The sequence below is a fragment of the Maniola jurtina genome, chromosome 5 (genome assembly GCF_905333055.1).
Source record: "Maniola jurtina chromosome 5, ilManJurt1.1, whole genome shotgun sequence".
In the NCBI taxonomy this organism is placed as follows: Eukaryota; Metazoa; Arthropoda; class Insecta; order Lepidoptera; family Nymphalidae; genus Maniola; species Maniola jurtina.
The window spans coordinates 2,201,022-2,227,889 of NC_060033.1; the positions used below are offsets into that span (position 1 = coordinate 2,201,022).

Here is a 26,868-nt window from a genome sequence, read left to right on the forward strand (position 1 = left end):
TTGCAGCTGATCTAGCACTTCGTGGGAGTCAAAATAATTGTACGTGTATTCAAATTCGTATAAAACGATCAGAACAGTAACAAAATCATAAAATCGGTTGCAATTAATTATACAAAGTATATTCATTTTTTGTATAACTTGTATAACACGACATATAATGGCCCCACAGCCTTCGCGTCATAATGATAATTGCTTCAAATCATTAGTTCTAGCAATATCTAACATTATTTTATGTTTCCCAGCACTTTTAGAAATCAATAAAATGTATGAAAATGACGAATCTTCGACCTTGTATAACTTGGTTCAGAACAATCCTACAACTTTTCTGCCATATTAACTATTACTCCAAATGGCTAGTTCTAACGATCCGTACCATTTTTTTTCGTTGGCCGGCACTTTCAGAAAAGGCCCAAAAATGTATGGAGCTAGAATGATCTCCTTTCAAACCCCATTTTAGGAGTTGAATTTTCAAAAATCTTTTCTTATTGGATATGCCCGTCACATCATAAAGCCCGATCCGTCCAGTAGTTTATGTATGCGTTGTCAATAGATCATAAGGTCTATGATATTGAAATTATGGCTAAATATTTCATTTCCAGTTAAAAAGCAAAAAAAAAAATGAATTTAATTGTATTTAGTACCTGCGAAATTGAAAAGGCCCCGTTACGTAGTAGACTACTAATTCTCCAACTTTGCTAAAATGACATAGGTCTGGAGGCTCAGGGATCCTAGACAATAATATATTATTATCTTCTTCTTCGTAATAACATTCTTGGCAAAGCGGTCGTGGTCATCACGAAGAGACGTTTTTGAGGGCAGATGTTATTCGCCTCACGAGCATTCACCACTTCTGCTGGCCGATAGTAGGATATTATACGAGTAAATAATGCCCTGGTACTGAATTTCTTACCAATTTCCCTGAAGGTGGCCAGCTGTTGCCAGCAGGTGATGAGGCTGCAGGAGCCCGACACGCCGTGGCACTTGCAAGTCACCCGCGACTTCCGTATGACAGCCTGGTACAACAAACGATAGAAAGCTGTACAGCTGGCTAGGTTCTCACAGCAACCTACATTATAAAAATAATGTGAAGTGTGTTTGTTTGTTAGTTTAGTGGTTTGTCCTTCAATCACGTCGCAATGAAGCGTGACGTGATTTTATGCATGGGTATTGGGTATACTTAAAAACCCGACAGTGAATTAGGCTACTTTTGATTTTGACGGCGTACCTAGCGCAATCGCAAGCGCTGTGGTCTTATTAGTGGGAGGTCCCGGGTTCAATTACCGACAGATGTTTGGAATTTTGTAACTTCTTTTCTGGTCTGATCTGGTAGGAGGCTTCGGCCGTGGCTAGAGTAACGTTAATATCGACCTACCCTCCTGCCGGCCTCGTTGTTGTGTCTGTTCATCAGCTGGCGGCCCTGCTCGCGACTGCCTCGCTTCACTTTGCGTTCTCGTTCCCGTATGTCCACGAAGCCTTCCGTGAATCTGAGGAATACAACTGGCGTCACTTAAAAATACCTCTAAACGACAGTAGGGGGAAGGATTTCAAAGATTTCCAAAAAATTTAGAAATTGTACACTCACAACCTAGCGGGAATCGAACCCAGGCCTACCCACTTGTAACACAGCGGTTACCACTTTACCAGAGAAATCATCATTAGTTAGTCGTCGTTAGCAATAAGTTCAGCCAATATTGTAACATTTAATACAAAGTTTTATCAACGAAAGGTATTAAATAGGTAGGTACTTTATCGGACTTCGGAAGCTCAACAAAGTTTCCCCAACTTTTCCTCCTGGTACTATGAAAGCTTTCGTGCTAAAAGGAGATGGCAAATGTTCGCATTTTCGCGTTAAGCTACGCCCACTGCTACGACCCACGTAGAGCTACGAAATATCGATTCGTAGCAAGGCTTAAAGGTGTGCTTTGGAAATTTCTACTTCATGTAATACACAATAGCGTTTACTTGTTTAAACAGTCGATAATGAAATATAAAAGATTCATGGCTACAAGAGCTTTGTTAATATTATAATATTTCTTACCATTATTATTTTATTAGCTTAAGCCCAGTTTGGTATTTTAAATTTTATTAAAACTTAATATTTTTCGAGTGCATGCATGTGCATGAGTGAAGCATGCTAAATACCGTAATAAGCAATTACTTATAGATACTTTTAATATACCATTTTTAGAAACTACACTCTTTGAAACACACTCTCGCGTAGAGGAAATTCACTTCAGTTCTAAAGGCGATCCCACTCCAGAATCCGGATTAATAAACTTCAGTAACCTATGCTTCCCTGGTATATGATCGTGGATTTAAACCTGCTTAAGCGTTTCTACCCGGTTTATCCGGGTTTAGATTATCCAGTTTTCCGTCTTTTAGTTTTCAGTAATTCACATGTAACTAGGTTTATTCAGTGAAAATAAGACCATACTCTATTTTTTCCACAATTTTACTTTTTTTTATAAATGAAAAACAGTACGTACTTACTTTAATCGTGTTAATGTATTATTATGTATTGTTCATTTATTGTGCTTAATTAGTCAGTATTTCAGATAAAACCAATAAAAATAAAAATAAAAGACTTTAAATAATATTTTGGTAGGTGATTACAAACTTCTATTGTTAGGTATTTATATTTTAAATTCATTAAACAGCTGGAATGAGTATGTATGTAGAAAAGTTCAGTTCTAAGTTATGCCACAAGAAAATCGCAAGGAGTGAAATTCCTTTGAATCTCTTACCGGCCGTTGCCCGCCTAGTAAGAAAAATACTCGAATGCGGGAAAATCTCCTTTAAGAAGTTAAGAGGGCGCATTTTTCCTTTACCCAACTTTTCCCCTCGCCCTACAACTTGGCATTCTTGGCATTGCTATTCACATTTTACAACTTCTCGCAATCCTGTATTCCTCATGAAGAAAATTCAAAGAGCCAAAATATCGGAAAAGCTTTTTTAAAGAGCGGGGATAGGGAAAGTTAAAAAAGCGTTCGTGGAAAAAGTCCGCATGTTGACAAACGAATCAATATTTTAATTTTATCACAGTGCTTTTTTGAAAAGCAAGCACTAAGTTTGACCAGCGCAGCGCAGTTCAATCATTCCACTGGTCCTTTTTAGGTTTATCAGTATTTTTTTAATAATATAATCTTCAAATTGTTAAGTGGGGAATATTTCAAAACGTTACTTCTCTTGTTTCCCTGATTCCTGGTAAATACAACCTCAACAGTGTGACGTTGCAGTAATTTCGTAGACATTCTTGAAAACACCCATGGGTTAATATCATGAAGGCAAAACCGTCTTTCCACCTTACGTTTAAGGTTCATATTTCTTTAACCCTCAAAACACCGTGGGACACTTATCGCGATCAGGTTAGGGGTAAATACGGGGTAAAACGGGATGGTTTTGGGGCGTTGCCGTTGTGGAAAACGAGCCCGAAGTCTGGCTACTCGCATCTTTTGTTTTCCTGGTATTTTCGATACGAAATATGCAGAAAATTTCATGTTTTTCTGCTGAAGGGCCCTTAAATTAATTAGATAATTTGGTTATATCAAAATTGTTTGTTTTGCTCTTCCTTTCATCGCTTTTGCGTTCCAATTCTCGGCAGTTTTCTTCGACAATTTGACGACGCGCAACGTGAGGATTTCAAAATTTTCAGCATATCTTTTGCGCGATCATTCTCATTTCCTCTGACTACGAAAAAATTCTATTGAAATTGCTTGGTATAAAATGATGATTTATATCAGTTTTTACGGGTTGATTTAATTAAAATGGGTATCAATTATTGCTATAAAACAAGGTTAAACGCTTCTATTAAATAGAGCACCGAGTATCAATCAAACACTGGTGATTGATCATCATATTCATAAAAAAGGCCTGTTTCAATACCGTTTTCCAAAGCACCAGCCACCAAACGCCGTTCAATGCCGTTTTTCCGAATCCGGATGCAACCCCTACCCTTGGGAAATGACTTTCCTTTACCTTGTGAAGTCCTAGTATCCGACCTGTCTTAAACCATGCTTTGACAAAACCGTGAAGGAAATCTGACAGCTGCAGCCCTGAAGATAGAAAATATACCCCAGGTTAACTTAAACTATTCCTGCAAAAAAAACGCATTACGCATTACTATGATTTTTGCACTTCAGTTCTAGCTCATAGGAGACAATTAATGTCGACTTCATTAACGTTAATGATAAACGTGTCAATCTTATTATTTTAATAATGCCTTATTATCAAAATCAATGTGTTATTTAAAAATGGAAACCAACACCTTCGCAAATTCGAGAAGGTAAATTTTTACCTGTCTTGCGTCTCACCTGAGAGTACCAGGGAACAAGGAAATTGTAGGAAACGTTTCCACCTTACCTTGCCACGTGAAATAAGTAATGGAATAATTTTATACACACACACACACAGCTGCAAAGTCAGGTGAGCCTTGAATTAGTTATTTTCGTTGGTGGTGGAGGAAAATTACCCACACACTGAAAAGTAGGCACTTAAATAGAGACAGAAGATATCTTTTCCTTTCTCGCATGTAGGGAAAATTTAAAGCACCTGGTTTGAATACACACAAAAGGTAAACGGCGTGCAATATTCTAAGTGTTGGGTTTGTTTGTGGCGTGTGTCGTGACACATTTACCTTCTATAATTTGTTGAATTCCTAGTAAACGGGTACAAAGTAAGACAGGGTGGTTGATTTTTCGACAGGGTACCTTACAACTTTTTGAGGTTTTTCTCAGTATTAAAATAAAACAATATCAATAACTTGTTTCAACGTGAATGTATTGTATACGCTCTGCATCGCAACGATTTTAGGACACCGTTTTTTCAAAATAACATATAGGGGCCGTTGTACCTAGGTAGTATGCGTTGTCGCAATAAGTTTACGAGTAAATTTAATTAATCCAGAAATTAACATTCGAAAACTTACGTTTATTGATCTAAAATTAAAATTATTATCAACGGACTCTGCTATAAAAATTAAATTAAACTGACTTTTTAAATATAAAATGGCACACACATCCCATTACCACAGTAAAAACATTTAATTTTCACGAATGGTATGTGGTATGTAAGTTGTAACACAGTTGCACTGAGGCGTATCGCGTTTTAACTGAACTTAGCGCCATCTAGTAGACAAGATTTATATCTTTCTGTGAAAGTTCCCATTTCATGCAATTTTTTTCGATATTTAGATTGATAAAGTACCAGAGTGGCATAAATTGTAGTTTTAACAGTAAAGTTACTAGGAAAAAGGCGATTTAAATAAATGTACAAAGGAGGACAGGGAAACATAATTATTACGGAGGACGTTTTAAAGGTACTATTGTTATTGGTTAATAATAATTACAAAGACAGTATACCTAACTACTACTACTGTAGTTATACTCGTAGTTGTGAAATAGTTGAAGCCACAAGGATAACATGAGGACTGTGGATATCTTTATAGTTCTTTATTGTACTTAGTATAGGCACAGGTTTAATTTACACCTGTTCATGTTTTGAGCGAACCTAATATTATTATGTAGTCAGGGTTGGTAATACAAATAAATATTTTGTGTTTTATACATGGCTTAAAGTGTTAAAAAAAACCGGCCACGTGCGAGTCAGACTCGCGTACTGAGGGTTCCAGGCCGTCGGGTATTTTTCTCCGATATTTTGCACGATAAATCAAAAACTATTGTGCATAAAAATAAATAAAAATCTGTTTTAGAATATACAAGTAAAGTTCTTTCATATGATACCCCATTTGGTATAGTTATCTTACTTTGAAAATTAAAACTGTAACGAAGTTAGTTTCCAAAGAGAGAACTAGATGGCGCCACTTGTCCGATAAGTCGCGGGATTACTATGTATCGCTCGTTATATAAAGCCATGTGGAAACCTATGTTCGATGTCTAGTCCACCACTCGATTGTGTACGGATCACCGGACCTTTCGAGACACTAGGGATATATATACTGGCTAACAGTGTACGTAGTGGCAGACGGAATACCGGCACCACTTTACGGACGGTTACCAGTACAGTACCTCTATCTTGTAAATCTATCTTGCAATCAAATACACAACGTCTCAACTCTGGACGCGTTTTTCTCTCTACATCGCTCCCTGACTCTACATTGGCGCCCAACGTGGGGCTCGAAAATCTCTTCGACCAAAGAACTCATGTCGAGTGACGAAGAAGTGAAGAAAGAAAAACAAGACGAACGACGTCGGAGTTCGGGACCATCTTACAAGATTAGAGACGTAAAAATCAAACCTACTCGCTACTGACGCTAGCAATTATGCTACCGGAGTGGTTCTAGTCCAGGGGGAGACGGAACAGGCACACTATCACGACCAGGTTGCAAATCTTATATACAGCATGATCTCAGAACCATTGTGGAACAAGAGAATTTCATTCCTGAAATAACGCCTAAACTTTTAATGCTAGCCGACACGATGAAAAGAGCAAGAGAGGTGCAAGAATGGAATGAGGAAAAACGTAAAGAATACGTAGATAGCAAACGACAACCTTGTCCGGACTACAAGCCTGGTGACTTAGTTTTTGTGAAAACACATATACTTAGTAATAGTCAACAAGGAGTCAGTACAAAATTTGCACCACGCCGTGACGGACCCTATATGATTAAGCGAAGACATGGATCCAGCTCATTTGAAGTAACAATGCCAAATTCACCTTACGATAGCAAGGGTATTTATCATGCTTCAGCACTTAAAATATACAGTTCATCTGGAAGTGAGGCTCTTCCCAAACCTGTAAACCCGATTCGGAAAAGAGGTCGTCCACGCAAAATACCATTAGAAAGTTCTGGCTCTCTCGCCGGGACGTCTTAGAGGCCAGAGGGGGAGCCTGTAACGAAGTTAGTTTCCAAAGAGAGAACTAGATGGCGCCACTTGTCCGATAAGTCGCGGGATTACTATGTATCGCTCGTTATATAAAGCCATGTGGAAACCTATGTTCGATGTCTAGTCCACCACTCGATTGTGTACGGATCACCGGACCTTTCGAGACACTAGGGATATATATACTGGCTAACAGTGTACGTAGTGGCAGACGGAATACCGGCACCACTTTACGGACGGTTACCAGTACAGTACCTCTATCTTGTAAATCTATCTTGCAATCAAATACACAACGTCTCAACTCTGGACGCGTTTTTCTCTCTACATCGCTCCCTGACTCTACAAAACATTTTTTTTCTCTGTGATGTGATCACAAATTCACGGTTTTCGGATTTATTCCTTTACGTGTGCTATAAGACCTTCCTACCTGCCAAACTTCACGATTCTAGGCCAAGTACCAAGTACCCTATTAATACTGGGTTTCTTGACAGACACGACAGACGGACGGACAGACAGACAACAAAGTGATCCTATAAGGGTAAAACAATGACTTACTTGTATCCATACTCAAGGTTGTCCCCGCAGCCGCCCCAAACCCAGTCGTTGTGCAAATGCCGCGGCCTGGACGCTCGACTGCAGCCGCAGGAGGAAAGCCTGCCGTCTCGACACGCGCGGGAAATGGATAGTGACACCCCGGCCGCTGTTATGGCGTGTGTGAAGGCGGTTTCTCTTGACGCTGCAACAAGCATTAACCTTTTTTTTACAAGTGTAAATTAAAAATTTATAACACCCCCGACAAGTGAAGGCAGTAACTAGAAAAGAGCTGATAACTTTCAAACGGCTGAACTGATTTTCTTGGATTATAGCTAAGAACACTCTCGATCTAGCCACCTTTCATACAAAAAAAAAACTAAATTAAAATCGGTTCATTAGTTTAGGAGCTACGATGCCACCGATAGATACACAGATACACACGTCAAACTTATAACACCCCTCTTTTTGGGTCGGGGGTTAAAAAATTGTTTATAGTAACTTGTTTAAAAACTTCGTGTGTTCAGATAGGTACAGCCACTATCTACTACTTACTTACGATATTTTTTTTTTATTCAGATACAAGTTAGCGCTTAGCTGCAATCTGACCAGGTGGTAACTGATGATGCAATCTAAGATGGAAGCAGTCTAACCTGGACGGCGTTTGGCAGTTTTTATTAAACCCCTTTGGTTTCTATACGGCATCGTACCGGAACGCTAAAGCGCTTGGCAGCACGGCTTTGCCAGTAGGGTGGTAACTAGCCACGGCCGAAGCCTCCCACCAGACCAGAAGTTCTATTAGGTTATGGTATCTAGGTAGGTAGGTACCTACTTACTATACATAAACAAAAGCTAATCTTCGTGAAAGGAAATAAACTATTGGCAAGGGAATAGGATCGTTTCTACAATAAACTGTTTTTACGATGTTTTTATTATAACAACGACTCCTTTAGCCTTCGCTTTATGTAATTTATTGAAACTTCCATCTTCATAAAGTTCATAAACAACCGTTGTATGAATCTCGACCTAATTAAATCTTTTTGATAGTGAAAACCAATTTTGCGATCGTATTCGTAAGCATCCATACTATATACAACTTTTTCAGAACATTATCATCATCATCATCATCATCATCTCAGCCATCGTCAACTGATACACGTCCACCGAAGGACCTAGGTCAGTTGGACGCAACGTTCGCTGACCTCTAGCGTCAGTCAGATGTTTTATTTGCAATATATTGTGAACTTTTAAAAATATACGATTTTTGATTTTGGTATCTACTTTATCACTATCAGTAATTATCAGTACTAGCACCTGTCTTCGTTTTTGCTAGCGTTCTGGTTACACTTTGTATATCAATAATTCATCATTTATGCTTCTATGCTCCTTTCTTTCTCTTTCTTCTTTTTCTTCTCTTCTTCTCTTCTTTCTTATTATAAGGAGGAAAGATTTGTTTGTTTGTAATCGATAAACACTGCAACTACTGAACCAATTTTAATAATCATTATTTCACTGTTGGAGCGCTACTTTATACAGAAGTAACATAGACAATAAATAAAATTATTACCTATATAATATGTACCGCAGACGAAGTTGCAGGTAAAAACTAGTATTTTATATAGTCTAAAGGTGCACTGAGTGAGTCTAGTCTGCAGGTAACAAAAACATTCGGGATATTTCACAAAGTTTTATACAAGTTTTTATAACAAAACGAAGTTTTCACAACTAGGAATTTCAAATCCCGCGTCGAGTTGAGAGAGCTCTAAATCTTCGCTAACCAACGTCGGGAGCAGTCGACACGAGCTGATTTATAGCTGCTGGGTACTGCTTTTTATTTTAAAAACTGTTCTTTTATTTATTGGGGACTTCCCACGAACAAGAATTTTGTTTCAACGTAACATATTTTTTACAGCTCATTTTTAAAGCGTTTGTTAAAAAACACTGTTTTTCGAACAGTGATAAGTGGTAGGCTTGTAAAGAAATAGTTATTCCTTTTTTAAGCGACTTCCAAAAGGTGGTAGGTAGGTAATGGTGTGGTTCCACTGACTGCGCTGGCTAGGAGTTAGCCTCATGCACTACTTGTCAGACTCGCGACAAAAACCGGCCAACTGCGAGTCAGACTCGCGCACCGAGGGTTCCGTACTCGGGTATTTATCGTCATTTTGCACGATAAATCAAAAACTATTATGCACAAAAATAAATAAAAATCTGTTTTAGAATGTACAGGTGATACTCCACTTGGTATATCTTACTTTGAATACTAAAACACATTTTAATTTTTTTTCTGTGATGTAACCACAAATTCACGGTTTTTGGATTTATTCCTTTACTTGTGCTATAAGACCTACCTACCTGCCAAACATGATTCTAGGTCAACGGGATGTACCCTATAAATTTTCTTGACAGACACGACTAACGAACAGACAGACAACAAAGTGATCCTATAAGGGTTCCGTTTTTCCTTTTGAGGTACGGAACCCTAAAAATCTTGGAAAATTGTAGGAACATAATTATATTGTATTACTAGCTGATGCCCGCAGCTTCGCCCGCGTGGATTGGTCAGATCCCCTGCAGCATCAGGATTGAGGAGTTGGACTCCAAATTTTTTATGAAACAATGTCGCAAAGTTCCTCTATCGATTGAAAAAGAAATGACGCAAATCGGTTCAGAAATCTCGGAGATTTCGGTGTACATAGGTAGAAAAACACAACTCCCTTTTTAAAAGTCGGTTAAAAAAGTAGCCTATTTTACGCCCTGGTCAATCCTCTACTTGCCTGTGAAAGTCCCGTCAAAATCGGTTCAGCCGTTCCAAAGATTAGCCTTTTCAAACAGACAGACAGACAGACAGACAGACAGACAGACAGACAGACAGACAGACAGACAGACAGACAGACAAAAATTTTAAAAACGTGTGATTCAGTTATGGTATCGTTCAAATAACCATATGAGCTTAATATGAGGTAGTTATTTCGAAATTACAGACAGACACTCCAATTTTATTTATTAGTATAGATAGGAACATAATTGTTTGTATTGTAGGAACATTCTTTCCAAATTGAGGTTGTTTTTTTTTATCTACTAAAGTTTGAGCTTACCTTCCTCTTGCTAGTAACGTAAGTAGCAAAATAAACTCACCAATCAATGTCAAAGGTCCGAAAACAGTTTCATCTCCGGTGATGGTGCAGTTCCACCGTCGGTGCTCAAACTGATGCTGGCATTCCCTTATCCCTTGCCGGACTCCTTCCCCGACTGCTGGCATGTGGTCCTTATGTCGCCGGCAGACCCTGCGCTGGCCAGGAGTTAGCCCGTGCAGCTTGGAACACATGCGCGACTTGTCTGAGAAGACTTCGGTCTGGTTTATCCATTCCTTGAATTCCAGGAGGCCCATGTTGCTGGAACAAAAAATATTATCTGAGGATAAACTTTCAAAAAATTTATCCTGATCGACCTCCTTATCACGAATATCACAATGAAAATTGGCGCAAACGCCATTTTGTTACATTAGGTAGGTATATAAGTATACGTAGGTATGTATAGTAGAATAAGTCAACCTTTTGGCTACTTTATTTAAATATTAGCAGTTACAGGTTTGGTACTAGGAACTGGAGGACCATGGTATGGGGTTCTTAGTACCTAGCAACTCGTAGATGAGAAATTGGCGGAGATATAATATAATTGTGTGTCTGTGAGCACGTAAAGCCGTCGATCTAGCGCCTGATACTTCTCCGGTCGTGTTGAATCGCCGTCCCGTCGGAGCGACGTCATGAGAGTCACTTGTGCACGTACTTACTATAATATCAGTGCTTAGTGGGCTCTGCTGTAGGTTGTGACCGTTTGTTCAAGAGAAGAATAATGACAAAATAATTGTAGAAAGAGAAGTTTCGTCGAGTTTTAACAGGGCTTTCACACAGATATTAGTTTCTAGAATATGTCTGCAAAATTTCATGGACTTTGGTTGCTTAATATTCAAATGAAATTGTAACTACGATTGTATGAAACGAGTGACGGAGAGAGCCCTCTTAATGACATACCATCTTTAAAATGGTTATTTAGTTCTAAACTAAATTTCTAGGACTAAAATCTAAAATCTGCCTGTTTACTTACCTATGAGGTACCTTGTTATTTCACAATAATATAATTTATCTTCAACACGATAACAATATGTCTGATTTCTTAGTAACTATTTTGTTTAATTAGACCGATAACTGGCTAAGTAAATAAGGGAAAATCGAATTCTACATAACATGTTATTACTGTGGTTGAAAGAGGTGATAGCTTAGTGGTTATAACTTGGCCTCCTGTTCGGGAGGTTGGAGGTTCGATTCTAGGCACGCACCTTTAACTTTTCGGCTTAGGTATGTGCGTTTTAAGCAATTGAATATACCACTTGCTTTAACGGTGACGGAAAACATCGTGAGGAATGTTGCATGCCTGACAGCTCTTCGTAATGTTCTCAAAGGTGTGTGAAGCCAATCAGCACTTGTCCAGCGTGGTAGACTATGGCTACACTTGTCATTCTGAGAGGAGACCCTTAAACTGGCATAATAGCAAATCATGCCATCCTATCAAATGCGAAAGTGTACCTACTCGTTCTTTGATTTGTCGCAACGGTGCAACGGATCGACGTGATTTTTCGCATGGATATAGTAAAGTAGAAGAGTGACATAGGCTTCTTTTCTTCCCGGAAAATCAAAGAGAACTCGCGGGCATCACCTAACGAGAAATATCATTTGCTATTCATTTTCTTAAGAAATACTTACATATTATTATGATTCATTGCAAACCAATTAGATTAAGTAATAAGGAATGTTGCTTCTTGATATGGTTTCTAGGTTAATAGGAAAATAAATAAACGTAGATTGAAACTTTATTTGCCTGGTTTGCGAGATGCGACAGATTCTAATACATATATTATGTAAGTATATATGTAATGTTGTAATTATTTAAGTTACGTTTTGTTAGAGTAATTATAATATAATATAAAATATATAATATAATATAAAATGCTAAATAAAAAAAAATGTTGTATGTAATGTTACAAAAAAAGATAGAAACTTAAAATGTACTTATATTAGGTTCATACAAAATATTGCTTTACTTATTTAGAAAAAAAACATTGTACCTAATAGCATTCACAGCTAAACTGTCCAAAGTCTGCTTCTAATGCTTTACGAAGATTATAATTTTTATATTGATCTTTGTGACTACATTGAAAATAATAGGTAGGTACAGCAGAATCACTATAACAATTAAATTATAATAAAGTTATAAATTCTTAATTACATATTAATTAGTTTCATTTGTCAAACATTAGGTAAACATAACAGTTTAATATCTTCCATATATCGTGATGGTGAAGTTAAAGCCGTGATGCCTTTGACTCTTTAGCTTGATTTTCACGAACCGTTGCCCCACACCGCCAGCGATTATGCTTGGGAAGCCACCTGTTCCATCCACGTAGTGGTCCTTTATATAAATCGCTTTGATATACGCGAAGTTTTGCTGGCCTGGTTCAGGAAACTCAATAATACTGGTCCTCACTATCAAGGGAAATCCATATTTGTATTCGTTGACTTTATAGATAACTGTGTCACCGTAAGTTGATTGTCCTATAGTCAAATCATGACTTTGGCAGGAAGCAAAGGCAAGTACACACAAAAAGGAGAAAATCGTTAAGGTACGCATTTTGGCTGCGTTCGTTCGTTTCACAGTTTAACACTGACGTTCTAATGAAATTTGTATTGTGTTATATATTAATAATGATGGCGCTAAGCAAGAATGAAACAGTATTTTATTAATATTTTTTTCAATGAAGCAAACATTAATTTTAACTACTTAAACATAAATTATTAATTTGTTCGAGAAAGTAGGCACCTAATTATGATTGATATGGATAAAAACGTTAAGGCACGCATTTTTACTCTGTGTTATATATACTTATAATGAATAATAATATATCAATAATAATGGTATTATGCTATATTTAACAATATTCATTTTTAAGCGTTTGTTATATTTTTAGGAATAATAACTTCAGTGTTTTTGGAGATTTAGACATTATAATACTGGTCAGTAGTCAAAGCCGATGATCTATTGATTACTTTTACATTGATATTTGTATGTAGTAACTAGTTACGTACTTAATTATGTATATTGAATAACCTACTATACCTATACATATAAGACAAAATAAATAGGTCGCAATAACTTTTTTAATAAATAACATTTTCAAAAATTTAAATAATTTAACATTTTTGACAAGAGAATACTGAAGACATTTTATAAACTAGCGGGAAAACAACTATTTAGTATCTTCCATATATCGTAATTGTGAAGTTAAAGCCGTGATTCCTTTGACTCTTTAGCTTGATCTTCACGAACCGTTGCCCCACACCGCCAGCAGATATGCTAGGATAACCTCCAGTTCCATCCACGTAGTGATCCTTTATATAAATCGCTTTAATATAGGCGAAGTTCTGCTGCCCTGGCCCTGGGTACTCAATAATACTGGTCCTCACCGCTAAGGGAAATCCATATTTGTATTCATTGACTTTATAGATAACTACATCACCGTATGAAGATTGGCCTAAAACCAAATCATGGCTTTGGCAGGAAGCAAAGGCAAGAAGACACAAAAAGGAGAAAATCGTTAAGGCACGCATGTTGGCTGCGTTCGTTCGTTTCACAGTTTAACACTGACTCTCTAATGAAATTTGTATTGTGTTATATATTATATGATGGCGTTATGCAAGAGAGAAGCAATGTTTTAATAATATTTATTTTTAAACGTTGGGTTTTTATCCGACTGCGGCAAAGCCGCGGAAGGGTTATGATTTTAGCAGTCTATGTATGTATGTATGTTTGGACCCAGATTCTGTGTGTTCCACCGTAGTGCCTAAACTACAGGACCGATTTTGATGAATGAGGTGTCAGTTGATTCGTTGTAAAGGCTCGGGTGATATAGGCTATATTTTATACGAAAACAATTGACCTAACGAAAAAAAGTGGAGGCCGACCGTAGATAATATGTAGGTACTACATAACATTTCATATGTATGTACATAATATGTAGGTAATAATTCACTTTGTATAACCTCATTATCTCACACAGCTACCCTTGAAAATAAGACAAAAGTAATCTTTGGCAAATTCACTATTTATTAAATATAGTTATAAAATATTTACAACAAATTATAGTTAATTTAAAAATAAAATTGTTTTGGCAAGAGAATACATAAAAACATCTTAACTACTAGGAAAACATAATTGGTTTAGTATCTTCCATATATCGTGATGGTGAAGTTGAAACCGTAATGCCTTTGACTCTTTAGCTTGATCTTCACGAACCGTTGCCCCACACCGCCAGAGACTAAGGTAGGGTAACCTCCAGTCCCATCCACGTAGTTGTCCTTTACATAAATTGCTTTGATATAGGCGAAGTTATGCTGCCCTGGATCTGGGTACTCAATTGTACTGCTCCTCACTATTAAGGGAAATCCATATTTGTATTCGTTGGCACTATAGACAATAACGTCACCATACGTTGCTTGCCCTATAACCAAATCATGACTTTGGCAGGAAGCAAAGGCAAGTACGCACAAAAAGGAGGAAATCGTTAAGGCACGCATTTTGGCTGCGTTCGTTCGTTTCAAAGTTTAACACTGACGATTTAACGAAATTTACATTGAGTTTTATGAATTAAATGATGGTGTTATGCAACAGTGAAATAATATTGACCATTATTAATATTTTAGTGATAGTAATTTATAAGTGAAAGTATTTTTAAGGCAAGTTTAAAAGAATTTTCATCGAGCACTTTAAAATTGAAAGACTAAACTTATTTTTTTTTAAACCAATAGTGAAGAAAATGGAATATTTCACGACTGACATTTAATTGTTCATTGTAAAATATTTTTTCGCATTTTTTGTTCATGAATAAATACTATACAAAAATATATAATGGTTAGTTTAAGCTTAAAGTAAAACTGATTTTATTAACTTAGAAGGCAAGTGATGCATTAACAACATCCAAGTTAATAGTAACATAAACTGAGGTTAATAGATTAAGTATATAAAGGTCAATGACTGTTATCATACATGATAACACTATTCTCATTATAAACAGATACTTATGTTTTCGTATGATTCAAATATTATGATAAATAAAATTATGCGTAGATATATTAAAATTTCAAGGCTACTTGGGAAGCTGTGTATTAAAAAGTGAATTTAATAAATCGTAGGTAAAAAGATCTCTACTCTATCTTGGTCATTCGAAAAACTATGCACTGTCCAGGCAATGAGGTGCGTTCTACAGTTTGTTTCTTTAGCTTTTTGCGACTTAGGTCCTACCAAAAGTCCATTTTAGAAGGTTTACTTAAATCTGTATTCTATAATTAGTAAAAGTCTGTATTGGTACAACTAAGTCCGGAGGACTATTTGATTTTCTTGCTGATTCTTCTCGGTACCAAGAGCATTCCGAACTAGTGGTAGATTCACTTGACGATTCAAAAGAAACTAGAATAAAATATCTTTTTATTTCTATTTCCTTGACAATTCAAAAGAAACTTGAATAAAATATCTTCCTATTTCCGACGTATTGCATAAAGCCGTCCACCAGTGCAAACAAAAAGGACACTATCTTATTATCCATCACGATCGGGACATATCGTATGACGCGGTTTTCAGTGTCACCTTAAAATAAACAAACACACATTATGACTCTACTTACTTAGTCTTTCATGAAGATTCCATGGCATTGTTCTATGGAAATAGGTAGGTATGCATATGCAGATACCAGGTATGTAGGTATAGCTGTAAGCATTGCATACACATGTAACTAGTATAGCTGAAAGTTACAAAAGTCAAGAATTTAAGAAGGCTCTCTCCGTCACTCGTTTCATACAATCGTAGTTCCAGTTTCATTTGAATATTAAGTACCCAAAGTCCATGAAATGCAGACATATTCTAGAAACTAATATCTATGTCTGTGGTTTTCCAGATTTCTGTTAAAATATTCGGTTTCAAAGTTACGCGGTCTTAAAAATTTTCATACAAATCTTTGAGCCCCTGTAATTTTAAAACTACATAATTTTAGAAAAATCTAAAACACCACAGACACAGATATTAGTTTCTAGAATATGTCTGCAAAATTTCATGGACTTTGGTTGCTTAATATTCAAATGAAATTGGAACTACGATTGTATGAAACGAGTGACGGAGAAGGTCCTGTTAAACGATTACAGCAGCAACGCGCCTTCAACGTGAATTCTATCATAGTAAAGTTCGATGAAGTAGGTACAACTTCTAGGAGCTGATATTCAAATGAGAAAGAAACTAGGTTTGTATTGAGCGAGTGGTTTGAAATTGGTTTATAACAATGAATGGAAAGCTATTTATCCATAAATAAATAGATATAGGTATATACCTAGGTACAAAATTCATGATCAACCCATTTACGCCCCACTACTGAGTACGGGTCTCCTCTCGGAATGAGAAGGGTTTAGGCCATAGTCTGCCACGCTGGCCCAATGCGGATTGGCAGATTTCACACACCTTTGAGAACATGGAGAACTCTCAGGCATGCAGGTTTGCTCACGATGTTTTCCTTCACCGTTAAAGCAAGTGATATTTAATTGCTTAAAACGCACAGGTACAAAATAGGCAGACATAAATGTTTCAAAATAGTAATCATGTATGTTTCAAATAGTATCTAATACTTCGATACTAAAATACACTGACCCTAACTGTACCAAAGCATTTAAAAAAAAAATATTATTCCAAATATTTTTTGTTTTTGGTAAAATGTTATCTAGAAATAGGACTTGTTATCAGGCAAACATACAAACAGACTTAATATTCTTCTTTCTGTATGTACCCAACGTTGTATAATATTATTATTCTACAAGGCAGTAGGTATCTACCTAAATACCTATCGATTACAAAAAGATAGAGAGCTGTACAATGTACATCCCTGAGCTAGTAAAAACGGGACTTCCCATTTTCTTTTGATGAACGTGAGCTACTGAGCTCTGAGGCTGAGATCTATAGAGTGCACTTAAACTTTGCTTAGACTTAAAATACTAATAAAGCGTTATACTGCTGTCATAAATCCGTCTCGTTTTAACTGAAACTTAAGTCTAAGCAAAGTCAAAGTGCGCTCTATAGATTTCAACCTGAGTCTCTGAGCTAAACCGCGGACGGACGGACAAACAGACCGACGTGACGAAGTTATGCATAAGGGTTCCCTGTTTACTACGAATCCTTAAAAACGTGCAATGTCGAACTGAAACGTTTCCATAGAATATCAACTCATATTATTGATAGGGTTCCGTAGACACTAATTAGTAAGGCTCCGCTGTTCATCCGTCTACCTGTCAGCAAGCTGTCCCTATCTCAAGAACCACAATATACCGGGTCAACATTTGAACAGTGTGTATTTCTATTGCCGCTATAATAACGAATAAAAAATGGCCGCCATACCAATTCATGATATCAAACAAGTGTAAATTAAAAATTTATAACACCCCCGACAAGTGAAGGTTACAGTAACTAGAAAAGAGCTGATAACTTTCAAACGGCTGAACCGATTTTCTTGGATTATAGCTAAGAACACTCTCGATCAAGCCACCTTTCAAACAAAAAAAAAAAAATTAAAATCGGTTCATTAGTTTAGGAGCTACGATGCCACAGACAGATACACACGTCAAACTTATAACACCCCTCTTTTTGGGTCGGGGGTTAAAAAGTACATAATGTACGATGGCATGGAAACCTGCAAGTTCCAGTCCGAGTGGCACTTGACCGGTTTTTGTTTGGTATTATAATATTGTAATTTAGCTGTACGATTTTAGTACGGAACCTACAGAAAATAGTAGGTACTCATAGATGACCAACATTATGACGTGGAAGGAAAACAAATACCCTCGCGACAAAAGGAAACGTAGCGAAGTTTTCCTCATGATGTCATCGCGGGGTCTCATTTCAAGGTGCCTTTATGTTTCGGGGTCTTTCTTTACTTGTTTACTTATTTGTCGCTATTTACATATTCATCAAATCATAATCAACCCATTGCCGGCCAACTACTGAGTACAGGTCTCCTCTCAGAATGAGAAGGCCTTAAGCCGTAGTTTGCCACGCTGCTGGCCCAGTACGGATTGGCAGACTGCACACTTCTTTGAGAATATTATGGAGAACTCTCATGCATAACTCTCGTTAATATTTACAAAATAAGTAAGTTAAATTAATTTAAGCCAAAGCTTTGGCTTAAAAATTTAATTTAGCCATCTCCAAGTCTCAGTTGAAGTTCAAAGAACTACTAAATAAAACCACACACAAGAAAAAAATTACTCCAGTAATATAATTTATTTTTTTTATTCAAATTAACTTACAAAAAAAAATCTAATATTTTCTAGCATACTGGGTATCAGCGTACATGGGACCTGTATAACCACCCTTATTATGATACCTCTGATTTGGATTCTCAGCGAACACCTCAACTTCAAATCTATAACCTCTTAAAATCGACGGGCTTTTCAATCCAATAGTGACACTTTTTCCGCCCACACCCCCGCTCTCAATAAAGGCTTCCCCATCTTTATATTCGCGCAAATCGGTCACAAAAACTGCTGTAATGATTTCATTATTTGGCGCATTCACTATAATATCGTCAGTCCTTTTCCATAAAGCCGGGTTCGCTTCTTTAATTTCACTGTAGATTTTTCTCGAATTTGACGACGTAAATCCCAATCGAATATCGTTTGATGCCACAACACTCAAATATAGAGCAAGTAAAGTTATTATTTTCGGGAACATTATGAAAAACATCTTCAAAACTTGATAAGCAAATGACAAATGGTGTTTTATATACAATCAGTGGCTTATATATGCATGTTAAAAATATGAATATGGTGGTATGAGATCATGCTCATGTCAATAAAAAGATCTTTTTAGATGCTATTGTAGCAATGGATCTAATTTTATGCGTCACTGACGCGTACACTCATACTACTGTGATATAGGAAATGCGTATGACATTGCTTATGAGAACAATACAGTCCTCACTTTTTATAAAAGATCTAGCTTATTTATGCCTGCAACTTCGTTCGCGTGGATTACACATATTTCAAACTCCTATTTTAATAGCAGGGACTCCCCGCATCGCCGTGTTTAGTATCTGACTGAACTAGCTGTCAATTATTCATTAATTTTTGTGGTGTGTGGCCAAAACAATGACATCCATACATACAAGTCATTGGGCCAAAACAATGACATCTATACATAGAAGTCATTGGGCCAAAACAAAGAAGTTGCAGTTGATTTTGTAATTATAAGTACTTGCTTCTAACGTAAATACTGAGGAATTACAGTTAAAAAACGATTGTTACGCTTGCATCTGTGTGATAATAATAAATAATTATTGTCGGATAGTTATCAAGAGGTATATTTGTCTTCATAATTTCAAACCTTGAGATTTCAGACCCCGACTAAGTAAGAACTTTCAGAAATTCAACTATTAGAATTAATATGCCATGAATCTGATCAAATCTTTCTTGAATTCAGAGTTCAATAACCGCCAAAACTATTTTTTTCCAAAATCACCAATTTTGGACGGCTTCTGTCACTCACGGGCGTCACGGTTATTTATCTTACAACAGGTAAAGATGTGTAAATTTTTATACACGCATAATAAATTCAAGAATCCATTATTTTTATAATCTTAATTTAAGTTAGTCCCATAATATACGAACTTTTACTTACAAGCAAAAAGTACGTAATATAATTTATTATTTCACTAAAATTAACTTACAAAAAAGAAAACCTAATATTTTCTTGCTAACTGAATAAACTATTAAACCGAGCTGGTTATCAGCGTACATGGGAGCTGCAAAACCACCCTTACTCTCATTTGGATTCTCAGCGAACACCTCAACCTCAAATTTATAATCTCTCAGAATCGACGGACTTTTTAATCCAATAGTAACACTGTCTCCACCCACACCTCCGCTCTCAATAAAGGCTTCCCCATCTTTATATTCACGCAAATCGGTCACAAAAACGGCTGTAATTATTTCATTATTTGGCGCATTCACTATAATATCGTCACTCTTTTTCCATATAACCGGGTTCGCTTCTTTAATAATTTCACTGTAGATTTTTTTCGAGTTCAATGACGTAAATCCTAATCGGATATCGTTTGATGCCACAACATTCAAATAGAGAGCAAGCAAGGTTATAATTATTTTCGGGAGCATTATGAAAAATATCTTCAAAACTTGATACGCAAATGACAAATGGTGTTTGATATACAATCAGTGGCTTATATGCATGTTGAAGAATATGCATATGGTGGTATGAGGTCATTGTATTGTCAGTAAAAATATCTCTTTTTATATGCCATTGTGCCAACTTATAATAATTAAAATTAAAAGTGCTTGCCGTACTTTATTACTATTTTTTTTTTTGGATTTACACAAAATGGAATAGGTACAGTAAGTATTTCTAAGGTTTATACCATCTATAGGTGTAAGAGAGTTTTAATTTGCCCACTTACGCCAAAATTATGTGTATAATTAGATTTTGTTATTAAATTCTAATAATAATTTTGTTATTGTTAATTCCTAGTCTACCAAACTAGAATTTCTGATTTCTTGGATATTTTTTTATTATCATACTGATGTTCTAGTGACTTTAATGAAAAATTCAAGTATTCAATATTCATACACTAACATATTTTAACTGTAATATTTTTTTAAGCCCACGTGAACGTAATTTTTATAATACAGACAGACATGTAGTAAGATTTTCTATATACATGCATATTTACTACATTTTGTAGAGCAGGTATCGTTATTAATTAGCACCTAAAGCCATTCATAGAATATTAAGATTTCACGGCCAACTACTTAATATTTACATAATATATTAAAGCTTCTATATGTTTGTGATCATCTTCATCATTTTCGCTATCAATATTAGAACATACAGACGTGTTATTATTCAAAATGTCTAAAATTTTATTGTCTTCTTCACTTACAGTGTTTTTATTCATAGTATCTTCGTTTGGTCACGATTTATTCCTCGGATACCCAGATCTGACTTCAAAACTGATATACAATAAGGTCCATCAGGAAAATCCAGCTATTTGGGTGAGATCGGAAACCTTAACAGTGAACTGTTCAAAAAATGAAGTGATCAACGCAATCAAAATAATGGATCTAAGGGATGATAAATGGGGAGAAGCATACATAAAAGAAGGTGGAATTGGTCAGATGTATGTGACAATTGAGTTGGACAGTCCCAGTATATTTCGCGGATTCAATTTTCTCGTTGAAGTATACGCAATAGAAACTGGTTTCTTTATGCAGACTCATGGGAAGTGATTTTACTTGTACCTATTATTTTTTGACTAGTGAAATTGATTTTACCATTAAAGTTGTGTCCAAGCATACATTATGTTTTTTTATTAGAAACTCGTTTTGTTACTAAGGAATTATTTGATAATAATTACAAAATAATATTGTATGTAATTAATTTTTTACTTACTTACCTACCTCATTTTTGCAGTGTTTATTTTTTATTTCGATGAGTTTTATTTTTCCTGACTTACATTCAGTTTAAGATTACATGGGTCATAAATCATAATCATAATATAATTAAGCACTTACATAAATTTTTCCTTACTACCTACCTACTGTGGTGATATCATAGCTTTTTTTTCCACAAAATACTCCTATTAGTTATTTGCATACATATTTTCTTTTTTGTTTTGTGAAACTTTTATTTTACTGTATTCGTTGACCGTCAAGTCAATTTCTAGAATTGACTTTTAGCTTTCAAGAAACTAGCATTGAACCTTTATTTACTTGACTCATGTCATTAGCATAGCTACATATGATTATACCTGTTATAAAAGTTATGCATAATATGTTTACGTTCCATATACGCTTGTCCTTGCCATTATTTAGCCGAGGTGGCCATCGATGAATCAGTGATTTATTATAATTAACTAGGTACTTACCTACTCTAAACTAGGAGGAACTCGTGACTTTGCTCATGTGCCTGATTTTAATCTATTAAATAAAAGATAGAAAGCTGGTATCTATTCTTTGTCACATCAGCAAACTTTAAAAAAGTATACCTACCTAGACGCTTTATCAAATCTTTTTCTTTGCCTATTCAGAAATTTTGGCCATATTAGTAAGAAAAACAACATTACATGTACAAAAATATAAATATTTAATTGCACAAAAACGGTCGAATCACAAAAAATTCAGTTCACGCTCTACATGACTGTACAACGAACGTCATCAAAACACATCACAAACAGAAATCACGCATATATTTCAATGAGGTACTTATAACCGGAGCCTCTTGCACTTTTCAGTTTAATATTTACAAACGGGAATCCAATCCCTCCTCTATTAATAGCAGGTTCAGCCAATCCATTCTCCAGGTCTTTGATAGCTATTCCTTTAATCTTTTGGTCACCAGTTGGGTATTCGAAGTATACTTCTTGCTCTCTCTTTATTAAGGGTATTGCGGACGCTTCGATTTCTTTCTCGTACACTTTCCTCACCACACCAGAATAGTCGCTGATTTGACCGACTATCACGGACTTTGAGCTAACTATAGCGACAAATGCACAGAATAATAGTATTCTTAGAAACATCTTGATATGTCCAGTTCACTTGACTTGAGGTAATGTAATAAAGTAGTTGAACAGTCATGTGAGTGTGTGAGACATTATTTGTGTAGTGTGAGTGAGATTGAAAGGTCAAATGTGTGCGTAATGTAGTTTACCAGAGCGAAAAGGCTGCGGTTATATGGTGGTTAGAAATTTTTAACACAAAATGAGTTAATTTTATGTACTTACTAGAGGATGCCCGCGACTTCGTACACAAAGCAAAACAAATCGGTAAGCAGGCAACACAACGAAGCATTATGTGTGTGCATAACTCGTTTACTTATTATTTTACACCTATCTCTCTTTAATGAATTGTCGGTCTCTTTTCACCATACCTACTTGCAATAATTACAAATTACATATTTCGCTGATTTCCCCACAGCAGGCACTAGGTAGTATTGCCGCTTACCCACGCTGATAGAATCCGATCGTCGAAGCACAATTATGTCAGAGTAAAATGGACTTAAACCACCTTGAGATAACGTCTAAAATTCACGACTTTAATTAGCAGTTTTCACTTGCAGTGCTGGCTGTAGATATGTGGACGAATTTAAGCTTTAAAACAAGACAGTTAAGGTCTATTCATCACTGAAATGTTTCGAACCCACAAAACGATAAATTATGCGGTGTAGGTATACCTATAGATTACAGAATGGCAATATCAAGTTGATGTCCCATTTTTTAAATCTACCCTACCTATTTTATAAATTATTGTCAAATAGAACTTGAGCACGCGGATTAATAGATCCTAGTATAGTGAATTCATTTATGGTGTATTGTGTTATTTTTCACACTGAATAACTGCTGAACTTCTCACCACCATGGAACATTTATTTATCTTTGTTTAAAAAGCAGAGATTGTTATTTGAGCGGAATATTTTGATAACCGAAATCGATGATATCGGTAAGTAAACAAATATAACCTACTCGTATTGAAATTATGTTTATGGTTTTACTTATGTGCATTTAGTATTTTCTAAATGTTAGCGTAATGTTTTTAGTCCATTTAATACTTTTAATCAGACGCATTATAATATAACAATGTAACCAATATACTAAATACTAGTTGATGCCCGCGACTTCATTCCCGTGTATATAGGTTATTAAAAATCCCGTGGAACTCATTAATTTTCCGGGATAAAAAGTAACCTATGTATTAATCCAGGATATAATCATTTACAGATGAATACCGTGCGCTTGTGGGTCTGTCACTACGGAGAAACGGGGCATGTAGACAATTGTTGACCTGGGCCCAAACCATCAGCTTATAAGATGGAGTCACATCACCACCAAGAAATCGTTGCAATGCATAGCGTGGATTCCTTTTTAAAAATTTGGTTGACAGCGACCAAGCACAATGTAGTTCTACAAACTGTGCGGAAGCATTTGCGTGCGGCCGGAATACATTACGAAGAAAATATTACGAATGGTTTGCACCAGGACCATAGACTTTCATTTTGCAATGAAATATATAAACTTTGACTGATGTAATTACGTTGTTATTTTTAATAATGAAAAATCTTTTGAGTCGGACAAGGATGGACGTAAAATACTATAATAATAGAACAACAGGTAAACGATATATTATACTACTTTGAATAAAGTGGTAACTTCAACCTGGGAGTCTCTGTGGGGCAGCATAGACTTGCTGGAATATGGTTACTAACATGACGAGTCGATTACAAAAAGTAATAGCTTACGAGGGTGGCCTACCTTTATACATTATTAAATAAAGTATTATTAATTTAGTTAATACATAATTAAGTAATAAATTAATTTAATTCTATTTGTGAGTGATGTTATTGTTATTGCAGTTAGAAGTTATAATTGATTTTGATTTCTAACTAAGTAATTAACATGTTGATTCATCTCACAAACCTAAAAGTAACCCAAAACGTAAATAAAACATTACGTTCATACTTGACCGACTTTTAGCATACTTCACATCGATATTGGTTTTAAATTACTATAGGAGTAATAGGAGTAGATAAAGTATGTCAATTTTTTTTCCTCTTTTGTATACCTTCTGTTAACTTGATGTGTTAATTTTTTGACAAGCGTCTTATTTATTTCTTGCTTATTATAATAATTTATGAACTGCACAAAAGACAAATAAATAACTTCTAAAATAGAAAAGTGTTATTATTTTTGTTTTTTCTTGCTTATAATTATATTGTTTGAAAGTATGATAATTTTGACTGTATAAAGAAGACAAAATAAATAATTGCAAAAATAAAAAAGCAATCCCCCACTAGGATTAGAACTCACGCCATATTTAAGAACTTCAACACTATTACCACTCGGCCATCAGAACTATGTTGACGAATGTGAAATTTGCAACCCTATACGACTGGTAAGGTTATCTCGAAGTGTGAGTGAGTGTAGTAAGTGTGAGTGTATCTATTATCGGATAGCATCGGGTCGTATCTTTGTGTGTTATACATACGCGCGCATTAGTATGCTCTGCCAAGCGAATTATTTTTCCGAGTGTACGCGTGGATTTAGGTTTTTAAAGATCCCGTAGGAACTGTTTGATTTTTCGGGATAAAAAGTTGCCCATGTCAATTGCAGGGACGCAAGCTACCTCGGTACCAAATTTCATACAAATTGGTTAGGCGGATGGGTCTTTAGGGATCCCGTAGGAACGCTTTGATTTTCCGGAATAAAAAGTATAGGTACCCAAATATATGTTCACACGTCAACGCTTATTTACATGTGAAGATACATATTTGGGAATACGTTTGTTCTATTTGGACGCTTTTTTAACGGATGTTAAAAAGCTCTCGTGTAAATGAGACCTAATCCATGCCGGCGAACTCATAAAGCATCATTTTAGTTGTTTATAATGCTAAATGTAAGTACATAACCCCTTTCTGGTTAAAACCTTGCTGACTGACCTTCGGAATTAATACGCAAAATATCTATATTAATGCTAATTATGGTATATGGACACAGTATAAAGAGACTATCCTCTGGCAATACACGATCAAGGTTACAGTCAAGTTTGCAGCTTGAAGCGTGGTCCAGGAAACCTCACGTACTTATGGCTATCAATGTGCACGATGACATGCACACTTGACGGTGTATATTGGCTTAACGTTGTGACTGAGCGTCGCTTTAAGTCCGCTCCAGACTTGATCGTGTATGAGCAGCGTAAATAGACGCTATGTAAACCCAGCGCTTCATGTTAAGTACACACTGGCCGTCAAGTATTATCACAACAGGCGGTCAGATCACTGAGGTCACCGGTGTCGAGCCATTTACTAAATTAACCGAATATCGTTCGTAGCCCGTCCAAATAAGGGCCTTTGTGGCCGAATCAATCTGTTTAATGCACTAGATCAAAGCTTTTTGTTATATTAGTACTAACCTAACCATCTGGGGAAGTTCCTAAACCACTCTATTTGATAGAAATTATTCCGCTAATGCTAAGCGGGATTGCCCACTGCGACTTTGCAGCGATATAGTAGCAATACAGCCTTAAAAATGTCGCGATACAGAAGCGTTCAATGATATTAGAAGACTAATATCATTGGTAGCGTTGCTATGCTAGCCCGTACCTATAATTACCTTCGTCCACGATTCTGCATCGCTTGGTGCGATTCAAAGTCGCGTTCAAGAGACGCGCAACTGTATTGACACTACAAAAAGTCGCCGTAGCCGCTTAGTTCTGTCAAACACGGATACTTTTTTCCTGTAGTCACATAAAATACTGCAATCTCACCCCACGGTAAGTTAATGATGCAGTCTATAAAATGGAATCAGGCTAACCTAGATTTTTATTAAAACCGTCGGTTTGTGCATGACATCATA

The 26,868-nt window shown here is 36.1% G+C and overlaps 1 protein-coding gene across 3 annotated transcripts in view; it reads right to left on the reverse strand.

Annotated features, from left to right (window-relative positions):
• Nucleotides 1-26,868, reverse strand: part of LOC123865475 (protein Wnt-5b-like) — a 50,753-nt gene that overhangs the window by 5,573 nt on the left and 18,312 nt on the right. For 2 of the 3 annotated variants that reach the window (XM_045906525.1, XM_045906526.1), the window contains 4 exons: nt 10,506-10,762; nt 7,395-7,575; nt 1,373-1,484; nt 911-1,013 (listed from right to left, as the gene is read on the reverse strand). In XM_045906525.1, coding sequence (XP_045762481.1) covers nt 911-1,013; nt 1,373-1,484; nt 7,395-7,575; nt 10,506-10,762 — 653 coding nt within the window. Of the gene's footprint in view, nt 1-910; nt 1,014-1,372; nt 1,485-7,394; nt 7,576-10,505; nt 10,763-10,921; nt 10,935-26,868 lie in introns of those variants that run through there. The other variant, XM_045906527.1, reaches the window with a different exon arrangement.